At 35.3% G+C, this 15,641-nt stretch overlaps 2 protein-coding genes and 1 pseudogene across 3 annotated transcripts; 2 read left to right on the top strand and 1 right to left on the bottom strand.

Moving 5' to 3' along the window:
* The first annotated feature begins 625 nt into the window (after window positions 1-625).
* LOC129902066 (VIN3-like protein 2) lies at window positions 626-5,324 on the top strand. 2 transcript variants are annotated; one of them, XM_055977093.1, is made up of 5 exons: window positions 626-875; window positions 963-1,020; window positions 2,502-3,129; window positions 3,596-3,918; window positions 4,339-5,324. In XM_055977093.1, exons 2-5 carry the CDS (start codon window positions 1,002-1,004, stop codon window positions 5,154-5,156), a joined length of 1,788 nt encoding a protein of 595 aa, XP_055833068.1. In that variant the 5' UTR covers window positions 626-875; window positions 963-1,001; the 3' UTR covers window positions 5,157-5,324. The 2 variants fall into 2 exon arrangements, with proteins under 2 accessions (XP_055833068.1, XP_055833067.1); XM_055977092.1 differs by having other exon boundaries at window positions 626-1,020.
* A 783-nt stretch (window positions 5,325-6,107) lies between these two features.
* LOC129902065 (protein SICKLE-like) lies at window positions 6,108-9,537 on the bottom strand (annotated as a pseudogene).
* Window positions 9,538-9,623: 86 nt separating this feature from the next.
* On the top strand, window positions 9,624-12,562 carry LOC129902064 (double-stranded RNA-binding protein 1-like). The gene is made up of 3 exons (XM_055977091.1): window positions 9,624-9,720; window positions 10,390-10,649; window positions 11,518-12,562. The coding sequence occupies exons 1-3, from the start codon at window positions 9,696-9,698 to the stop codon at window positions 12,199-12,201; spliced, it is 969 nt and encodes a 322-aa protein (XP_055833066.1). The 5' UTR covers window positions 9,624-9,695; the 3' UTR covers window positions 12,202-12,562.
* Window positions 12,563-15,641: the final 3,079 nt, after the last annotated feature.

Below are 15,641 nucleotides of genomic sequence, written 5' to 3'. Positions count from 1 at the left end.
CATATTATATACTTTTAGTTAAACTTTTGATTATTTTTTTTCACTTGCTCTTAAGCATCTATCATATATAGCACATATCATTTAATTATACACATCAATATCAATTGGAACAAGCTTGATGTTTTACAATTGAGGTTAATGTTTATAAATAAAGAATGTGACATATTTTAAGTGTAATTTTATCACAAGTACTCGAAAGTGCACTTTTTTTCTTTTTAGAAGTTGAATTGAAAGTGATTCTCTGTTTTAATTTATTTGTTTTATTTTCTTTTTTAATTCATTTAAAAAAAATCTAATTATTTTTTTACAACTCTTTGATTCTCTTTGATTTCAATATTTCACATGACATGTTTAATATGTTAATATTTTGATGCATTCTATATATTTTTAATTTAAAATTTAAAAATCTTCTTTATTCTTTTACACTTCGTACCAAATCTAAATATAATAAATAAATTGAGATAAAAAAAATATTCATATCTAATAAAATTAATTTATCACGTGTTCAGATATTCAATCCCGACAAAGGAGCGAAGTGAGAAGCGCGTGTGAAGCCAAACCATGCAGTGGCCGTTTCCTTTTTGTTTGTTAATAGGGTAAATAAATAACAGGCGGGTCCCTTATTAATCTCATTCGCTTTCACATTCTGAAAATCACCTCCATAATCTGACATCCATGGCTACACAACATATACTATAATAATTATTTTTTCTTATTCCTCTTTTTCCTATCCAACTTTTTAATGCTTACCCTTCACTCTTCAACCCCTCCCTCCCAACAACTCCCTACCCACAACGTGCCTCTTTCACGCACACACAGAGAAAAAGTAGTAAACAATGTTGTTCTTGTTTTGAGATTTTCTTGATCTCATAAAGGTGCTGTCTTTTTACCTGCATTGTTGTATTTTGGGTTAGTTTATGATTTTATACTAAATGGGGTTTGTTTCTTTTGTTTGATTTGAGAGAATGAGAAAGCAATAGGGCAGTAGAAATTTTTCTGCTATGGAGTCTGCCTTATCAGGTATTAAGGGTTTCTTTTATTTTTATGGGGTTATTGTATTTACTGTGTAGAGCTGCTGATGGGTGATGGGCATGTCTAATGTTATATTGGTTGTGGGTTTTGTCTCTTTCAATGTTATATTGGTTGTGGGTTTTGTCTCTTACCTATTTTTTTTTAGTTGGACTTGGTATACTCTTGTTAGTTTTGTTTATTATATGATTTAGTTCCTTAAAGTTTTGTTCTTGACAATGTAAGTTGGGTTTAGACTACATTTAGATCAGCTTGATTTCTATACTTGTTTCTTCATAGACAAATTTCTCCGCTACATATTTTATAACCAGCTACGAAAGGTCCTATCTGTGTTTTAAGTAACAACAACATCAACATATCCGGTGTAGTTACACAAGTGAGGTCTGGGTCTGGGGAGGATAAAGTGTACACGAATTTTCTCTCTGTGTTTTAAGTAATTAAAGAAAAAAAGAACTGCCTTTTATGCTTAATGTGCTGTCATTTTTCTTATTTCTGATGCAAGAGAAGCTTGAGCATCCTTAGGCTGACTATAGACTATAGTACTATGCAAGTGATATAAGGATGTGGCAGTTCCGTTGTGATGGAGAATTGGCAGCAACCACAGATAGAAGGATGCAATATTATGTCGATAAGTGAATGGTTTTTTTTGGTTCAATTAGCAGGTTATACAAAAAATCAAATTAGAAAAAGAAAGAATGAATCTAATTAGGTGTTGATTGATCACATTAACAACGTTTCATCCTTGGCGAAAGGAGGGTAATTGGTAAAGAACTAGAGAGAACTCAATTATCTTGATCACCTATGAACGATAAAGATTATCAAATAGGGAAAATTTCTCTTGAATAGTGACAGCTAGAATGCATTAGCTATTGGATTTGTGGACATAGGATATCACATAGCTAACTTTTGTCTAAAGAGCTTTCCTTTTTTTTCAATAACTTCTGACTTGGAATTTTGTAACTGTGGAGTTTGGTAGTTTCTTCCTTTAAATTGTTGATATCATACTTGTATAATGTTAATGCATGGGCAGAGGGGTTGTGGTGCAGTTTGCTAGCACATAGGTATCACAGCTTCCGAGTGATTTTGAATTCACGGGTTTGACCTCTCACTCCAATCAATAGTTTGACGTTGAGGTGTAGTTGATTGATATATACACTTGTACAAATACGCAATAGCTAACTCATAAATACACATCTTCATAAGTTCTTGTGATTAACGTTGTGCCGGTACAATTTTCACCATGACATCTGTTAATTTGACCTGATAATCTCGAGTTGCTTTGACTACCAAATTCTTTTTAGTAGTCGCCCCTTTATATTCTAGATCTGTATAGTTTTGCTTTCACAATAATTGGGATATCTCAGTGTGCTAAAACACATGATAGTTCTAGTAACAAATCAGTAGATACAGGTATTTGAAGTTGAATTGTGATGCTTAAATTTGATTTATTTGACACCGAGATCCCTTTTCAGGTCTTGTTATCGATCCCTGTAAATTTAGCCAATTGAGTATGGAAGATAAAAGGCAATTAGTACATGAAATTTCTCAATGCCCTGAAGATTCGCCGAAGATCTTGAGTTCGTTGAGCAGAAAAGAACTTCTAGAGATTATATGTGCTGAGATGGGCGAAGAGAGAAAATACTCTGGCTACACAAAATTCAAAATGATAGATCACCTTCTAAAGCTGGTTTCCTGTAAGTCTAACACAGATACTGGTCCTGCCTTCAAACGGCTGCGGAAGCAAGAATATCAATGTCAACCTTCCGTTCAGAATGATGAAGTTATTTGGGAGATGGAAAGCAAAACCCAGGTCCTACTCTGCCATAATCTGGTATGTAGAGCTACTCTTGAAAGAGATGACGTTTTCTGCAAAAGATGTTCTTGCTGCATTTGTCATCAGTACGATGATAATAAAGACCCTAGTTTGTGGTTAACCTGTGATTCCGATTCTCAAGATGAAACTAAGCCATGTGGATTGTCATGTCATCTAAAATGTGCACTTGAGCATGAACAATCAGGCATATTGAAGAATTGCATCAATCCAAAATTGGATGGAGATTTTTATTGTGTTTCTTGTGGAAAAGTTAACGGGCTAATGAGGTATTTAACTCTTTCTTTAACCCGTAACATATGTGTGTTTAACAGAAAGGTAGATCCAAGAAATGGACTGTACATGGTTATTCATTTTACTTAACCATGTCTAGTTCTAACGATGATATTCTTGCAATTACTGACCCCTCATCTGCATGCTCTTTCCTTTTTGATATATGTGCCTAAGTCTGATTTAGGAAGTAATGGACCTTATACGACATCCTTGTTAACACAGAGGAGATATATTAAAAAAACTATGGTCTGTAATATCTGCTAGTGGCTATGATTTTTGCCCAAAAAAATGTTTGATAGGGGATGTTTCTGTGTGTGTACATCAGCAGAGAAAAATGTCATTTTTTTTGCTTTCAGTGAGTATCTTTTTAGTAATCCAGAGAAATTTAATGGTAGTTTTTTTTAACTCGATGGTAATTATCACACACACTAAAGATAACTAACCTGATCCGAGTTGCTTTAGAACCTTGAGAAAACAATTGATGACAGCAAAGGAGGCAAGAAGAGTTGATGTGCTGTGTTTAAGAATCTCTCTAAGCCATAAAATCCTGGAGAAAACTGAGAAATACAAAGGACTGCTGAAAGTTGTTGAATCGGCTGCTGAGATGTTGAAGAATGAAGTAGGGCCTCTTGCTCAGGCATCAGAGAAAATGGATCGCAGGATAGTGAATAGGCTTTCTTGCGGCACTGCAGTTCAGAAGCTGTGTGGCTCTGCAGTGGACACTTTTGATTCCATGTTTCAGAATCAATACTCTAATCATATGAAAAATGAAGAGACTCGGATGTGTGAGTATTCTTAAATTTATTATTGACTATCTGCATGTCAATAGCTATACTACTGTTTCGTTCTGGAAAAACACAGACCTGGAAGGAAACAAGTTTACGATAGTGTAATGTTTGACAAACAAGTCTTGTATTTATCATTGCAATAGTTTCTTCTCTGTTCAAGTTTAAACTTTGACTATCATTTTGCGGGATATTTTCGTGGAGTTTTATCAAATAATACCGAAGTTTTTGCAAGAAATTCCAGCTACACAACTTAAGATAGATTTAATGTTCACTAGAATGTGGAGGCATGCAAGCCTAACTGATATATTATCATGGTCTTCTTCACCTTTTTGTTCTGCGTGCATTACTTATTTTGCATTGGACTAGATCTGTGCAGTACTGATTTCATCTTTTGCTTTTATTGAACACTCTTGACAGCTTGCAGGATACATTTTGAGGAGCAATCTCCATCTAAAGTAACGATTGTGTTCGAATATAATGATCATATGTTGAACGAACTTATGGGCTTCAAATTGTGGTATCGAAAGTCCACAGTCAACAGATATCCAGATGAGGCAACTTTTATTGCACTAAGCCCTGTGAAGAGATTTAGGCTGGATGGTCTTGATCCTTCGACACAGTACTTCTGCAAGGTTTCTTTCTTCAGCAAGGCAGCGACTTTGGGGGGTCAGGAAGTGAATTGGATAACACCTGCTGTACAGACAAGCTACAAGTCAGGTTCAGATAATGCAACTATAGATAGTACACTGATGCATGCTGAGTCAATGAGTTCTACTGACTACAAACTAACAACTTATGATCCAAAACCATGCTCCCTGAATGACATTGAAAGCCAAGCTAATGCATTTCCTATATCCCCTCTTCCCAAGAGGAACATTCCTTTAGCTAGTCCACTTTCAAGCGCACCTGCCACACCTTGCCAAACTAATGGATCAAAGGAAGTGCAATTGAATGGCATAGGACAAGTGAAGGAAAGTGATTATGAGTACTCTGTAGGGATCATCAAAAAGTTGGAACATGAAGGGCTCATAGAAACAGATTTCAGAGTGAAGTTCTTGACTTGGTTCAGCTTGAAAGCCACAACACAAGAGAGAAAGGTAGTTCGAGTCTTCATAGACACCTTCGTCGATGACCATTCAAGTTTGGCAGGGCAACTCATGGATACATTCATGGATGAGATATGCAGGGAGCAGAAAGTTGACCTACATGCACTCTACAGTAGATTATGGCATTAAACAAGCATCTACTTTCTGAAATTAGCTAGGGAATGCAATTTGCACAGTTGATTTGATGCTACTAACCAATCTTTGACATCTTATGCTCTGAAAATTATTCTTGTGAATCATATCCGTAGCCGTAACCGCTAGAGATAAAAGAGGGGCGAATCTCTTTTGTGCATGAAACTCAATCTTGAAGTAAACTTCTTGTCTGAACACGCCTTGATGTTGTTGAAGGATAACATTTCCAGAAGATGTAAACCTTCTTCATGATCCAAATGTTTGTGGATACAAGTAACTAGGGGAGAAATGTTATCACTTTATCAGAAGAAAAAGAAAAATAACTAGGGGAGAAATATTTAGATAAAATAAGAGTTTTGATCCAAATATGACATGATAAAGAAGAATTAAAAAATCTGTGTTGCAGAAGTTATTTTTCATGAATATGATTTCTATATAAAAAAAAATAATCATTGTCTGGGTGTTTGGTTACTGAAAAGGTTCTCCCACAAGTCGTTTTCCTTACAACTATCTCTTACTTTGAACTTTATTACTTGCTCAAACTAATATATAGACATTATTATTAACCTCTAGTACTGAAAAATTCTTCAAAACACTATCAGTTTTGCTAGTATTGTTGCTACTCGTTAATATATATACTTTTTCAAAAAATATTTCACTCACTAACCAAACACGAAACATATTTTAGAAAAATATTCTCCATAAAAAGTAACTTTCCTCCATACCAAACACAAATTAAGTCAATTGACAAGAGCTCTACGCTCTGAGAATGAGGAAAAAGTAAAAACACTTAAAAATACATTGATTGAAGACATAATCCTCTTTCAATATCAATATAATTTCTTTGGTAAATGCAACAAGAACCAATATCTGTACAGTCTAAAAAAGAAATCAAACCTGAGTGCATAAAATCTGTTTCACTCCAAGGATATCAAGAGCTAGTCAATATTGACTTGGATTGGAACTTATTAGACATCAATGATAACTTAAAATGAGCAGGAAACTATACAAATTTGGTATTAGACTACAACTCAACTTACTATTTGCAGAAATTACAGGAGTATATGACATAAAAATAACTAAAAACTCCAAGCATCTAAAGCTTCATGTGTTGGATTCATTATTATTCACAGTGCCTTCGCCAGCTGCTTCATTGAATGCGGCAGCCAGATATTCAGCGAGGCTTTTCTGGGGAGTGGATCTAGTTGGAGTCTCTCCAAGTTTAGCCTTTTTTGCACTAATGGAGTTTGGAAGCCAGGATTTCTGAGAGTCCTGTGTATCGCCACGTGGCTTCCAAATAACCGGCTTCAATGCTTTCCATGGGTCTTCCACCATTGACTTGTGATAGTAAAATTTGAATCTACCCCCGCTTCCTCTTGAACCTTGGTAAGCCTTGCTTCTGAATCCTGAACCTTGGTAGGGGCTACCTTGTCCATATTGGCTACCAGCTTCGCTAACTTGAGGAGAACCATGGCTGGAAATGTCACCAATTAGCAGTGAATTAGGCGGAGTTGTTAGGTGTGCCAAGAGAGCTATCCAAAGTGTTGGAGGAGTTCCCTGGTGGTGTGCAAAAGGACTAGTTTTCCTACGGATTCCAAGAGGAATGGCGTTGACTCCTCGTGGCCGGTATGTTCTTTGAGGTGAGTAATAGTTTCCTTGAGCATGATAAGCTGGAGAACCAGCGTTCACAGGTCCTGAAAAAAATGATTATACAAGGGTCTAGATTTATACTACATAAACGCAAAAAAAATAGCGAAGTGATTGTTCCACATCATGGTATTTGTTGAACCAAAGCTAGTACATCAAAAACATTCCAAAACAGAGACCTACTATATAACCTTCTGTCTAAGACGCTGCCTCAAAATCATCATTTTCCAGATTCATATCCCTCATTTTTCATGCTAATTGGATGCTCGTCATTTACAAAAGTTATGCAGATTGCAGAATAATTTACTCTAAAATATGCATCAGGAATCAATTCGGACAAACCGGCCTCTCTCCAAGAGAGGAGCTAAAGGAACCCACTCCAAATTCTAGAAAAGAGAATACATTTCATACTAACATGCTACCGTTTGTTTTTGCACAAACTTCTGCACTAAATTCATCTATCCTGGCAAAAGCTCAAAATTTAACCGATAGGACAAACTTGAAATGAGCAGCATTGCTGACATTGATCTCATCTAATTAATTTCCTTTTCTTTTAAATACTCTACCCTCAATTTTATACAAACAAAGCCATATATCATACAAAAAGGAGAGCAAAGCTATGACTTATGAGAACATGGTCAAGACCTTTGGTAGCATCCGTAGCAATCAGCTTTGTTTTGCCACATACTCTCCTGATCAATAATCACAAAACAACTATATACATTGATCCCCTTTCCCTATGTTGACAAGAAACTGTTGCTAAATAAACTGGTTAACCATTTCCTTTTTGTTATTTTTGTTTTTTAGTAAATGATTAAGTTGCAAAGTGAAGCAACTTTCTCCTCATTTTCTTGAAGTTCTAAATGAAGTCGGGGGTGCAGGTGGAGTTGTTGAAGCAAAGGTCTCACACCTTCCCATCCGCTACTTATATGCCTCAAAATTACACTAATCCTGAACTATGTCCATCCAAGTATTCTTTCCCTTATGCTTTCAGTCAAGCACAACCTCCTGAGCACTAGGTTCAAGCTACACCATACCATTTTGTCCCTTTTAATCTTCATGGCAATCTTACATTCACATTAGGTCCAACTGAACAAAGAACCAAAAATCAGATGAAGACTTAACAACAACAAACCCAGTGTAATCCCATAGGTGGGTCTGGGGAGGGTAGAGAGTACACAGACCTTACCCTACCTTGTCATATCCTACCTAATCACCTCACCCTAGTACTTCTTAGGCCTACCCCTCCTCAGGCCCACAATGGCAACCTCTCTCACCTCCTAACCGGGGCATCTGCACCCCTCCTCTATACATGTCTAAACCATCTCAGCCTCACTTCCCGCATTAGATGAAGAATCGACCTTGCCAAAATGAACCTAATTGAGTCTTTGGGATCTTGAAAAGGCATTACATTTTACAGTTACAAACTGGTAAAAAGTTAACTCAAAGATGTAGATTCTCTCCATGGCTTTAGAATAACAACAAAAACAACTATGCATCAACTCCAAACTAGTTGGGGTCGACATATGAAACCTTAACATCCATTCCGCTCCATCCGCGCCGTTTCATTCCAATATTCTCTCAATGGCTCTCATTAACCTAAAATCTAGTTTAAGTTCAGCAAGATAAATAGCCCCTAAAGCACCCTGTACTTACAAAGGAAACACAAGAATCCACAAAGTAAAACATATAACACCAAACATCTATGAATAACTTTTGCAGAAGTGCAGCCATATAAAGGAAAAAAGAAACATAAACTTCAAGAAAGAACATGGAGGCGTGTTACACGGTTGTGAAACCTGAGGGCTGAGAGTTTTTTTTGTTATTGGCAGAGAAAGCTGCCATGGGGTCAGTGTAGTAGTCAAATCTAGGCCTTGGCTCATCCTTCCCAGAGGAAGCTGAAGGAGATTCAATCAATGGATTGGTAAGGCCATGATCAAGGGTCCTCCAATAAGATTTTGTTCTTCATTGTTATCTCCAGCCTCTGCAGCTTCCTCTCGAATTGCTTTCAGCCTCTCCTTACTCTTTTCTGATTCCTCCATTCTTTATATCTGAGTTCTTATCAAGAATCCAATCCAAACTATCACTTAACAAAAAATTCCCAAAAGCTTAAACTTTTAGCCAAATAGGACTACTGGGTGTGTGAATATGCACATCTATATGTATACACCGATAAAAAGACTCATTATGAACTATTACATGACCAAAAAATACAAAAAATCCAAAAAAAAAATCCAATTATTAGCCAAATAGGGATAGTGGTGTGTGAATATGAACATGTATACACAGATAAAATAATTTCAATCTGAACTATTCCTTAACCAAAATTACAAAAACAAATCCCAAAAGCTCCAAATTTTAACCAAATAGGGCTAGTGGGTGTGTAAATATGAACATATATATGTATAAACAGATAAAAAGATTCAATATGACTATTCTTAACCAAAAAAAATTCCAAAAGAAAAAAATCAAACTTTTAGCCAAATAGGAATGGTGGGTGTGTAAATATGCATACAAAGATTCAATTTTTAACGGAATAAGGAAAGTAAGTGTATGTATATACATACCTAGAAGTATATTTGGGTTTTAGGGTTTGGTTGGATCCTTGTTGGAAATTTTGAAGGTGAAAGCGGAAAGAGGAGAACAAGTTTCAAATTCCTAGAATCCAAATGGATTTTATATTAGCTGTCATTCAATTTCCTTTTTTACCCTTAAATATAATGAGAATAACATTTCTGTCACCTTGTTTTTTCCACTTGGCTCAAAAGTCTGATGGATATTTATGAAATTTTCCCATAGAATAAATACCATGTTCGGTTTTTTCCTTATATAAAAACTTGGGTTTCTATACTCTATTCTTTGGTCTTTGTTATAAGCGACAATACCAAAATGGCGAACAACCAGAGCATCAAAAGTAAGTTTTTTTCTCCTTTATATCTCTTGTATTTTCCTGTAATTTTTTTACTTTTGACTAGGATAAAGTGAATTCAGTGTTTGATATGCAATTCAAGAAGGAAAAGCCTCTGTTATGGGAAAAAAATCTTGAGTTGTTAACTTTAGATGAAGTTAATCTTGGCTAATACATTTAGGTCTAAGGAGTAATTGATTTATATGGTGATTTGGTATTTGTTTGCTTTTTATATAGAGGTTTTAGCCTATTGGGAATCTAGGTATCTAGCTTTGCACTATTGGATATTGAGTAGCATTTTCTTCTGGTAATGGGCATTCTTTTTCGCCCCTTTTGCTCCTTAGAGATATAACAATGCTTTTATATAGATCTGAAGTATTTGCTTTTAGACAGAGATGTTAGGGTTTTAAAAGAGAGAGGAAAAGAAAATAAGGACAGTTTCCAATTCAAAATATTTACATAGTCTGATCTACGGGATTTGATGGTCTCAATCGCTGAAATCTCAGCTTTATAGACATATATGTGTATGCCTTCTGTATTATTATAAAAGATTTTCAACAATTTTATAATGATTCTCTTATCTTTACTTGTTACCTTTCTGCTTTAAAGCCGTCTTTATTGCTTATTGCTTGTTTTATTAACGGCGATGGCAACTTATTATTAAACATATTACAGGTGTGTCAAGTTGTTATGTTTTCAAAAGCCGATTGCAAGAGTATGCCCAGAAAGTTGGACTTCCTACCCCTGTTTATGAGACTATCAAGGAAGGCCCTTCTCATGAGCCTACATTTACGTCAACGGTGATTGTAAACAATGATAGATATGATTCTCTACCTGGATTTTACAATCGCAAGGCAGCGGAGCAATCAGCTGCTGAAGTTGCACTCATGAACCTTGGAAACTCTGGGTCAATGGAAAACCTTTCTCAGCCAGTGGTAATTTTCTTTATCCTTCATCACTCGAGAGAAAATAATTGTGCTTCTGCGCTCGTATGCACTATGATCTTAACTGTTCCTGTATTCTAACCGGTAGCCACAGTGTCAGATCTAGCTTGTGCAAATACATATGTTACTTTTCAGAAAAATTTGGCCATTGTAATCTCTTATGCGACTGTTTCCTCAAAAATTTGCATCTTCCGGGTAACTTGTCCCGTTTGAATTTCAATCTGCGGTGGCGGAGGGCTTCACAATGATGGCCAGCATTTCATGCCAATAACTTACCTAGGCCAGTTCTTAATGATCTTTGTGTTTTGGTGAATGTATAAACTTCCATTTTGTGGTGGAACGCCTTATTCTTCGTTTTAGTCATCCGAGCTCCTTTCCCCTTCTCCCAGCAAGATATGACAGTTGAGTCTTTGAAGTCCTCTAATAACCTGCAGCAGCAGAAGCTGATGAGGGACATCGCACAGAGCATAAATATGGCAAAATGTTTTTTATTTTCATTCATGCCCCTGGATTTGAAATTAGGTTGTTGTTGTTGTGGTTTGGGCAGCCATTAAAAATAGCTAATGTTTGACTTCCCTGTTTGTGTTAATTAGGTCCACAATGCAATGAAGATATGCTGTAGCATAACCACTCTAACTACCTTTAGGGGTTTATATGTTAGTTTGAAGTGTGTTAAATTGCTTCCTTTTACAAGTTTGTATAATAGAGTAATGTTAGGTCTATGAAGAAACTTTGATTTTTTTTTTATTTTTAACTAGTTTAGTACTTGTGCTTGGTTGTTGTGCTATTAACTTCCAATTTTTCGTGTTCTGGAAGTAATAAAACCCTTCTATTTTGCTTTGTTTGGTGTATTTTTCAGCATGAAACAGGCTTGTGCAAAAATTTGTTGCAAGAGTATGCTCAGAAGATGAATTTTGCAATTCCACAGTATGAATGCCAGAGGTATGACTCAGAAAGCAAAATGATAACATTTTCATGTACTGTTGACGTAGGGGGAATGAAATATATTGGAGCGGCAGCTAGAACAAAGAAGGAAGCAGAGATCAAAGCTGCTCGAACTGCATTGTTGGCTGTTCAGTCTAATGGTTTGGCGCCTAACTATTCTTCATACACTGTCGTTCCAATGAAGAAGGTCACAGAGTTGGCAATCAGCAACCAGGAGAGTGCAGCAGCTCTGAAACCAAAGAAATCCAAATTCAAGAAAAAGCAGAAGAAGAATGTTTCAGATGCTAGTAATAAGGTATGCACGAAGAACATTGGTGACTCGGAAGTTCAGATGGTAAATCAAGCAAAACCAGAGATGCATGAAAATGCTGCTGTTATGACTCAAGGTACAGGATCTGGACCTGCACTTTTTGCAGGCACTATGGGTGATCTAGTTTCATCCAACAATTGGAATTCTGATTATGGAACTTCAAATCTTGGAATCAACTCTCAGTGTGGTGGAGGAGTTACGGCCGAGGGGAATGCCATTATTGGAGTTGGGAAGGTAACTTCTGAGGTAACACCGGTTGCTTGGAGCGACAACCTTCACGTGCTATAGATGCAGATCAAGACCGAAGTACAAACATGGAGGCATAAATATGTTAACATGTTTGTTTTGCAGGATTAGCTATTATATCAGATGGTGGGTACAAGAACAGTTAGATTATAGAGAATACATAGGTCGCTCAAAAAAATTCGCGAGTTGGTTAATCTTTTCATTTGAACATCCAGATTGAAAGGATTGTTGATGGCGTGCTTTCGCCATAGTGTTATAGCTTTTATAGTTACTAGTACATGCCAAATGTGTGATGTAGTTGGCACAGTCACAGGTGCATGAATCAGTCTACACATTGTTTGGTTTACTTCATTTGCTTGAACATTTGATATGCTATTTGATGAGGTAACCTGTTTTATGACAATATTTGATTTGGATTTGCTGTCGAGGGTCTCTCGGAAATAGCCTCTCTATCTCAACGAGGTAGTGGTAAGGTCTGCGAATATTTACTCTCCCCAGACCCCACTTGTGAGATTTCTCTGGGTATGTTGTTGTTGTTGTCATTTGTTTGAACCCCACATTCCAAGTAAGTTCATGGTCCCCGGGACAAAAACCTTGTGTACTCATAAGTTACTGTTTCATCACTATTAACAGTGATAACTAACAAGATTTTGTTAGTAGTATCCTTCTGCGAGAGAAGGATTGAGGATTTAAACTTTATGGGTTCAACTTTTAAGGTTCTTAACTTAGAACCTATTATGTTTTTAAAGTTATGGGCTCATATGTACTCTTTATCACAATTTTAGTGAATTTTTAAAATAAATTTATACTTCACATTGTAGTACGGCAAGCTACATCCTTCACCATCGTTTACTAATTTTAATCTTTGATTTTATTTTTTAACTTATTGTTTTCTTTGCTTCGGTTATCGTTCTATTTATTGTGGTTATTGCTCTAATCTTCATTATTCTCTATATGGTTTCTTCCCTATTGTATTTTTTTTAATAATTGGATATGTTTCACTGGATATAGGCATGTTTTTATTATTGTAACAAGATTTCTTTTGTAAAAGTCAGAGACTTCAAAATCTATCTAAGAGTTTTGGCCATGAAAACAGTCAATTTCGAATTTCTATATAATATATATATTAAAAATGGTACTTCAAAAAATAGTAAATGATATGTTTTTGTTACATTAATATACAACTGTACAATAACAAAAATAACAAATTTAGTGTAACCCCAAATTTAGTGTAACCCTATAAGTAGAATTTGAAAAGAAAAGTGTGTACATAATCTTATCCTTATTTTCTAGAGATAGAAAAGGGTTATTTTTAATTAAAAAATATTTCTTTTTACATGAGACATCAAATTGAGAGAAAAAGCTCAATACTATTACCTCTTAAAATATCATTTGTGTCATGAAAGTGGATATTCGCTTTGTGGGACCCACTCAAAATGGGGCAAGTTGTCCATCACTTTTTTTCTTTATTTGGCTATAAAATGGCCATATTTTGCAGTGAAAGAATGCACACACAGATACTAAGAATTCTCTTAATTCTCTCTCTTTCTCTTACTATTTCTTCCTTAATTTGCTAAGTTTGTTTGTTTTATATCACATTATCAGCACGAGCTTCCATCACTTCGAGCTATTTTTAAAAGGTAACAAAAGGGTTTGAATTTTATTTTCTTAAAATGTCTAATATCTCTAAATTTGAATTTATTGCTCTTGATATATCTGGAAAAAGCTACTCATCATGGACACTAGATGCCGAAATACACATAGAATCGATGGGTCTGACAGACACCATCAAAGATGACAATATGACATCTAGTCAGGATCGTGTCAAAGCCATGATATTTCTCCTCCACCATCTTGACGAGGAGTTAAAATTATAGTACCTCACATTAAAAGAACCTCTTAAACTGTGGAAGAATCAAAAAGAAATATATGACCACCTAAAGTTGGTCATCCTTCCACAGGCACGTCATGATTGGCTCAATTTGAGATTAATAGATTTTAAAAATATAACTGAATATAATTCTACCTTGTTTAGAATTATTGCACAATTAAATTTATGCGGAGAAGAAATCACTCAGCAAGACGAACTTGAAAAAACATACTCCACATTTCCACTCGCGAATATGCTCCTGCAGCAGCAATATCGCGAAAATGGTTTTAAAAAATATTCTGAATTATTTTTTCACCTTCTTATTGCTAAATGCCACAACGAACTGTTAATGAAAAATCATGATAGTCGGCCCATTGGTTCTTTGCCACTCCCTGAAGTGAATCAGGCAAACTATAGCTAACGAAAAAGAGGTTATGGCCCCAGTCTTGATCGTGGTCAAAGAAGAAATTATAATCATGATCCCTGACTGACACCGAGAAATGATCAGCAATATAAAAAAGAGAGTGAAAAGCAAGAAGCTATACCAAAGAAAAATTCAGAAAGTGTATTTCATAGATGTGGAGGTATGGGCACTAGTCACGGACATGTCGGTTATCAAAATGTCAGTTATATCAGGCATCCTTGAAGAGAACAAAAAATAATCTAGAGATAAACTTTCTCTCTGAAGATAATATTGAGCCTATACATCTGGATGTAGCTGATTTCTTCAATTTTCTAGAAGGAAATATGAATATTGATAACCCTGATAATATTTAAATAATTTTTTTTTATTTGTTTGTACTAAATCATATGTTTATATTTTTCTAATTCATGCAAATAAATAAAATTTGTATAATGAGCCATGTTTTAATTATAATATTTACTTTATTTCTTTTGAAAAAAAATATGGATATGCCTCAAATTTTGTTTGGATCAATGATCAATTACGAGGATATTTGTGTAATTGATAGTAGAACAACTCATGCAATTTTTAAAGACGAGAAATATTTTTCCTACCTGCTTAGAAGAAAAGCAAATGTTACTACAATTTCTAGTAATTTGAAAATGATTGAATGCTCCGGAAGAGCTACTATATTTCTGCCTTAGGGGACAAAGATTGTTATAGAAGATGCATTGTTCTCTTCTAAATCCCAAAGAAACTTGTTAAGTTTTAAAGATATCCGCATAAATGGATATCATGTTGAGACACTAAATGAAATGAATACTGAATACCTTGGTATAACCAAGAGTGTTTCTTGCCAGAAATATATTTTGAAAAATTACCAACTTTGTCATCTGTCTTATATTATGCAAAAATTAGCGCATTGAAGCACATTTAATCGCAAACCATAAGTTTACTGATTTAAATATATTTTTATTGTGGCATGATTGAATAGGTCATCCTGGATCAATAATGATGAGAAGAATTCTTGAAAATTCAACTGGACATCCGTTAATGAACTTGAAAATTCTGACGAATGATGAATTTTCATGTGTTACTTGTTATCAAGGAAAATTAATTATTAGACCATCAACCCTGAAGGCTAGCATCGAATCCCCTGACCTTTTAGAGCGTATACATGGAAAAATATATGGACCTATTCATCCACCT

This window comes from Solanum dulcamara, chromosome 9 (assembly GCF_947179165.1).
Source record: "Solanum dulcamara chromosome 9, daSolDulc1.2, whole genome shotgun sequence".
Lineage (NCBI taxonomy): Eukaryota > Viridiplantae > Streptophyta > Magnoliopsida > Solanales > Solanaceae > Solanum > Solanum dulcamara.
Note: the sequence above shows the minus strand (reverse complement) of the source record. Positions and strands in the feature narration are given on the sequence as shown.